Source organism: Fragaria vesca, linkage group LG6 (genome assembly GCF_000184155.1).
Source record: "Fragaria vesca subsp. vesca linkage group LG6, FraVesHawaii_1.0, whole genome shotgun sequence".
NCBI lineage: Eukaryota > Viridiplantae > Streptophyta > Magnoliopsida > Rosales > Rosaceae > Fragaria > Fragaria vesca.
Genome location: NC_020496.1, coordinates 12,862,100 through 12,868,784, shown reverse-complemented (window position 1 = coordinate 12,868,784; position 6,685 = coordinate 12,862,100). Strand labels below are relative to the sequence as shown.

At 38.4% G+C, this 6,685-nt stretch overlaps 2 protein-coding genes across 2 annotated transcripts; both read left to right on the top strand.

Annotated features, from left to right (window-relative positions):
• Positions 1-886: 886 nt before the first annotated feature.
• Positions 887-4,191, top strand: LOC101300833 (monodehydroascorbate reductase-like). The gene is made up of 10 exons (XM_004302964.1): positions 887-1,026; positions 1,390-1,461; positions 1,771-1,822; positions 1,992-2,072; positions 2,259-2,377; positions 2,461-2,680; positions 2,801-2,919; positions 3,003-3,128; positions 3,444-3,584; positions 3,708-4,191. Exons 1-10 carry the CDS (start codon positions 976-978, stop codon positions 4,029-4,031), a joined length of 1,305 nt encoding a protein of 434 aa, XP_004303012.1. The 5' UTR covers positions 887-975; the 3' UTR covers positions 4,032-4,191.
• A 1,348-nt stretch (positions 4,192-5,539) lies between these two features.
• On the top strand, positions 5,540-6,685 carry LOC101300548 (2-aminoethanethiol dioxygenase-like). The gene has a single exon (XM_004302963.1). The coding sequence runs from the start codon at positions 5,712-5,714 to the stop codon at positions 6,570-6,572; it is 861 nt and encodes a 286-aa protein (XP_004303011.1). The 5' UTR covers positions 5,540-5,711; the 3' UTR covers positions 6,573-6,685.

The window sequence follows — 6,685 nt, the reverse complement described above, 5'->3', positions numbered from 1 at the left end:
ATCAAATGGTGTTCACATTTAGTCATTTATTTTTGAGAATGTAATTCCAAACAAAGAGGATCAATACAGTACAAGAGGATCATATCGTGTTCACACATCACCGTAACAAGTCACCCACACAAATATTATGGATAAGGATTTCAATGAATTTATAATATATAGATTCTGAACTTTAATAGGAAATTAAGTGATGGTGTTCATCACTGAAGAGCTTTAGACTTTTAGATTTTCTTGTTGTTGTAGGACATCGAGAAAACTAAGAGTGTGTTTGGATGATAAATTCTTATTTCATTTTTCTGAAAACTCTCATGATCTATTACTGATGCAATCTTTTTTTTTGAATGAAATCATACATGGTTCCTCAAAATTTTATAAGCCAAAAAATCTCAGAGACTAATCCGTGCCGAGAGATAATGTCAGACAAAATTTATATATGCTTCATAAATACAGCCAAACAATAATATGCGCAATTATTGAAGTTTCAATCAATAGAATTTAATTTCATTATTTCAAAAATTCTCTTCCAAATGCAACGTAAGAAAAAACAAATAGCATAATAGTACACTGCTCTATTTCATTGATGAGTACTTTAGGGGAAGACAAGAGTACCAGAAATTATAATCGTTGCTAGATAATATACATTTTTCTAGGTGGCACCGTGGCACATACAAATTAGATTTCGTTGGACACTTTTCTTTTTCTTGTCACGAAAATCCGAGCCTCGGTTGTCGTGGCGATTGCACAGTGAGCAGCGATTGACGGATACATCTCTGCCACGTGGCAAAATTCCATTTACACAGAGGGAGAGACCAGAAAGCTCGCACCAATGAAACGACGTCACAATCGGGCCTTATAAATATCAGACCAGTACCCCACAGCTAACCAAAAAAACCTCATCGCCTTTTCTCACTCTCTCACCAGCACAAAAAGAAAGTCACAAACGCACTTCCCTTCCTTCCTTCTGAATCATCATCAATGGCGGAGAAGACCTTCAAGTACGTCATCCTCGGCGGCGGAGTCTCTGCCGTAAGTTTCTCTCCGCGATCCATTCTCATTTCTTTTATCATAATTTTAGTGATTTTTTTAGTCTTGAGAAATTGATGCGAAATCTGTATATTTGAGTGAAGTTTCTGGTCACTCCGGTTAGGTTTTAGGAGTATTTGACTCTAGGATTTCTGTACGTGTTACGTAGATCTATGTAATTCAGCTATGAAATTTTCAGTACTGCACGTTGTTAAGGTCAATGTGTGCTGCCATAGTGATTTTGGTTCAGAGATTAGGTTAATTGTGAGAATAATGATATGATCGCGTATCGGAAAGCTGTGTTGTGAAAGCCTTGATCACTGAGAAAATTGAAATGATGTATTGTTTGTTTTTCGTTTACTGTAGGGATATGCAGCTCGGGAGTTTTCCAAGCAAGGAGTTAAGCCAGGCGAGCTAGCAGTCATCTCGAAAGAGGCGGTATGGTTAGCTTCCCTTTGTTTCCAGTTGGTTGTGGATTTCGAGATATTTTTATGCCATTTGTCGTGATGTTTTTTGTAAGAGTAATAGAGTATACATCAGATATAGTTTCCACATTGAGCTTCATTTTGGATATCAATGCTCATCGTTCATGTGGCTACCACGCTTACTGATTGTCTTACTTTTTGTATAGACTGTAGTCACTGTACTTAATATCGTTTCTGCTGATTCAAGTCGTTTCATCTGATGGCCGTTGGTATTTGGTTTTGTTTAGTTACGAATATTAATTTCTTTTGTTTTTTCTTGCAGGTTGCTCCCTATGAACGTCCTGCACTCAGCAAGGCTTATCTCTTCCCTGAGTGTAAGTAGTGTTCTATTCATTTTCAACTTTCCTTAAAAGCTTCAGTAGTTATTACAGTATTACGTCTGGCTCTTTCTTGGACCTGGCACATCAGTGCAGACCAGTCTCCTTTTGTATGTTTATCACATTCAGTGACATAGTAACTTAAAAATGTAATTGGTTTTTGCAGCTCCTGCTAGACTTCCAGGGTTTCACACCTGTGTTGGAAGCGGAGGAGAGAGATTGCTTCCTGATTGGTACAAAGAGAAAGGTTTGTTTCTCCTTTACATCACAGTTTATACCAAACATAGTTAAATAATTCTGGAGAACTGTTCTAAGCAATATATAGAGGCTCATTCTCGTGCCGGTCTCTATTTTACGATGTTATTGAATATTTCATTTAGATCGTTACAATGCACCATTCTGATGGAAATGGGAACATTATTTATAATTTCAGGAATTGAGTTGATTCTTAGCACTGAAATTGTCATAGTAGATCTTGCCGGGAAGACTCTAGTTAGTGGAACTGGGGAAACCTTCAAGTTTCAGATTCTTATCATTGCAACTGGTTCAACTGTAAGCAACTCTACATAGAATTTGAAGTTCTCTTTTATATTTACCCATCTCGGCATACTTAAGTACATTTTCTATTTATGTAGGTTGTAAGGTTGTCTGATTTTGGTGTGAAAGGAGCTGATGCTAAAAACATTTTCTACTTGAGAGAAATTGATGATGCTGATAAGCTCAATGACGCAATTAAAGCAAAAAAGAATGGGAAAGCTGTGATTGTTGGAGGAGGATACATTGGTCTTGAGCTTGGTGCAGCATTGAGAATTAACAATTTAGATGTTACTATGGTGTACCCTGAACCGTGGTGCAGTAAGTGATTGCTCCTCTAAGTATTATATTGTTTGTGTATGTTACACACACAGCAAATTTTCTACTCCATGTAGTTAGCACCCTACAAGCCTTATTCCCCAATTTTCTTTGCCCTTGTAGTGCCTCGGCTTTTCACTTCTGGTATTGCTGCTTTCTATGAGGGTTATTATGCAAACAAAGGAGTTAAAATCATCAAGGGAACAGTTGCTTCTGGGTTTACCTCTGATTCAAATGGAGAGGTAAAAATACGATCGCCTGGCATTTCGGTAGTGATGTTTTTTCTAAACAGTATCCTGAATACTGACGCTTGACCTTGATGCAGGTCAAGGAAGTGCATCTAAAAGATGGTAGAGTGCTTGAAGCTGACATTGTTGTTGTTGGTGTTGGGGGAAGGCCACTAACATCCTTGTTCAAGGGACAAGTTGAAGAGGAGAAAGGTGGAATTAAGGTATCTAAACTCCTATATCCCTTGATTCCTTCTCCCTATCGCATACCTTAAGTAATTTACTTCCATGCTTAAAGTTCTTAATAATAGTGTTAATCGTAAATAATGATCAATTACTCATTTCAATATATATGAGCATTCAACTTTACCACGTATTAAGAAAACTCCATAGAAATGACCTATAAGTTATTAAGGAAGTTGGACACCGATCCATTTTACTTGATGTCTTGATGGGTTGTACAGATTTTATGAAGTGACAGCACTTTTCATTTACCAATATTGCATTGAATCCATTTTGATCTATGCTGTTGATTGCAGACGGACACATTCTTTAAAACAAGTGTTCCTGATGTATATGCTGTGGGTGATGTTGCCACTTTCCCTTTGAAGTTGTACAATGAGCTCAGAAGAGTTGAGCATGTTGATCATGCACGCAAGTCTGCAGAGCAGGCCGTAAAGGTACGCAGCTCCCCTTGGGTTTTTATTTATTTTTACAATGGATCTCCTTTCCATTATTCTGGCAAATGAGTTGGAATCCGATTTTGTAGAATCCAGGAATCATGTGGTGTCTTAATTTTGCAGGCCATCAAGGCAAGTGAGGAGGGAAAGACAGTTGAGGTCTATGACTACCTTCCATACTTTTATTCTCGCTCCTTTGATCTGTCATGGCAATTCTATGGTGATAATGTTGGTGAGACCGTGCTCTTTGGAGACAACAATCCCACCTCACCAAAGCCCAAGTTCGGAACCTACTGGATTAAAGACGGCAAGGTGATCGGTGCATTTCTGGAGGCTGGCACTCCTGAGGAAAACCAGGCTATTGCCAAGGTTGCAAAGCTCCAACCTCCTGTTGAGAGTTTAGATCAGCTTGCGAAGGAAGGTCTTTCTTTTGCTAGTAAGATCTAAACAACTTGATGTTGATACAAAATAAATGGATATTGCTTGTTACCAGGAGTCTAGATAGCTTTTACAGACATTGTTAAATTGGTTTTCATCGAGTGATTCCAATATTGTACTTTGGGATTGAATACATAAAACTCCTTTTGTTGAGAGTGGTTAATCCTTCAATGCCTGACTATGTTATCAGCTGGGTGTGTTTCCCGTTGTGTAAAATATTACAGAAGTGGAACCATACTTGTATAAACCTCTAGTTGTCGGATTTTTAGCAATGTCACTGAACTTCGTTCTGCTAGCAAAAAACGCCTTCAATCCAAGGTTAGTAATTCAATGCTTTTTGGAAAATTGGCTTAATGCAAATAAGACCTCTACTGCTCAGTCTTTACGAAATCAGGTTCTCTTGAAATGGTCTCCTCTTCCTTGTGATGTTTTAAAGCTTAAAATTGATGGTTCAAGATTGTCTACGAATGGTTCCGTAGCTAGGGGGCTAATTCAAAATAGTGTGATGGAGATTGGGTTTGTGGTTTTTCTGCCACCTTGGTGTAGGAGTGGCTGAATTGTGGGCTCTATGCATTGGTTTGAAATTGATAGCAAGACGGAATGTCACTCATATTTTTGGTTGAGTCTGATTCTTCTCTTGTAGTGAATATGGCTAAAGGGAGTGAGATGATACCTATACAGTGTGTGTAAAATTTAAGGAATTGCGCTATAGTTCATATCTATCGGGAATGCAATATGAGAGTAGATGACTTAGATCATTATGAGCACACTTTGAATTTGGGACACTATTTATTTAATGGTGTGTTTAGAAGCGGGTGAATTATTGGGAATTTAATCAAAAATAGGGAATTCTCAATTTCTTAGGATTGTTTCCCCCGTTTGGATTCGTGTCCTATGGAATTAGCAATTTCCACGGGAAAATAATCGTGGAATTTGGAAGTTTAAAATCTCGACTTGAATTCCTCACAAAATAGGTCTCATTTATCAATCCCCTTGACTGAGGTTAGTCTAAATACAAATTCTTATCATTTTAAAACTCTATATCATGAAATCCAAATAACGACATTCTTAATTAATAGAATTTAAATTCATTGAATTTTAATTCTCATAATTTTAAAATTTCTATAGAAATTAAAATTTACTTTATCCAAACACAACATAAGAGTCCGCCTACATACTACAAGAAGACAAATATGTTCTTTTACAACCGCGGCTTATTATTGTTTTGTTTGTTTGTTTTTGAGCCCTCCATATAACAATAAGAAACGCCTTTCCAAACTTTCTTCTTCTTTTTTTTTTTTTTTTTTTTTGAGCTTACGAAACGACAGGCTTCCAAAACCAGGGGTTGGGCAACCGCCAGTTTCAACTCAATCTATGGGGCACCACTTACCTCTGTTTCCTTAGTTTTTCCCGAAACTGCATCCGAAATGTAGCCCCTGGTTTTGGTTCTGCTCTCCAGTCTCCATCCCCACTTCCCCCATTTGACTATTTATATCCAATACAAAACCAAATCTCCCACTCCTGTTCCTTTACAGCCATACCTTGTAGACTGTAGAGTATATCCCTCTGTTATTCTCCTTCTCCAATCTCCTTCATCTCAACAGTTTCTAGTTTATTCCTTTTTCGGTTTTTACATCTTCCTCATTCTCTTTCGCATTTAAACAAATACTATCCTGGCCATTGATTCATATGGGAATGGAGGCTGCTGGTTCGATAGAGCAGGCTAGAGATCATTTTCATCATCATCATCATCATCATCATGTTGGTTATATGAAAAACAGGGTTATAAGCAAAAAGAAGTACTGCAGCAAGAACAGGAAGGTTAAGCATTCTTCTTCTGATTCTGCTCTGCAACGACTCTTTGTTTCGTGTAAAGACGTTTTCAAAGGCCTTGGAAATGGAACTCTTCCTTTGCCTCATCAAGTGCAGGAACTGCGCAGCGTTCTCGATAAAATTAGGCCACAAGATGTTGGGCTAAGCAACGATTTGCAGTTCTTCAAGCCTAACACTAGGGTCAAAGGGACTCCGAGGGTAACATATACAACCATATACAAGTGCAGTAACTTTTCCTTGTGCTGTTTCTTCATTCCAGCAACCGGTGTTATCCCCCTTCATAACCATCCCGGAATGACTGTCTTCAGTAAGCTTCTACTGGGCAAGATGCACATCAAATCATACGATTTGGTTGATGATCCCACCAAGAAGAATTCAGATGGTTCACAATTGAGATTGGCAAAGTTGAAAGCTGATAGTGTATTCACTGCCCCATGCAATACATCAGTACTATATCCAACAACAGGTGGCAATATCCACGCCTTCACCGCCATAACTCCTTGTGCAGTGCTTGACGTGCTCGGCCCTCCCTATTCTAAACAAGATGGTCGGGACTGCTCATATTACAGAGATCATCCCTATGCTGCTTACCCAAATGCAACAGTAACCCAAGAGGAAGGCCATTATTATGGGTGGTTGGAAGAGATTGAGGTGCCTCCTAACTCAGAAATGGATGGAATCGAGTACTTGGGTCCGCAGATTATTGACACTATCTAGCCAGCGGAAACAGAATGGCTCAAGAAAACCACAGTTTAATGCCTGGTTGTCTGTATATATCCATAGGGAGCTCTCAGTTCATTTTATCTTTCATTTTCTTTGTTTGTTAAGGC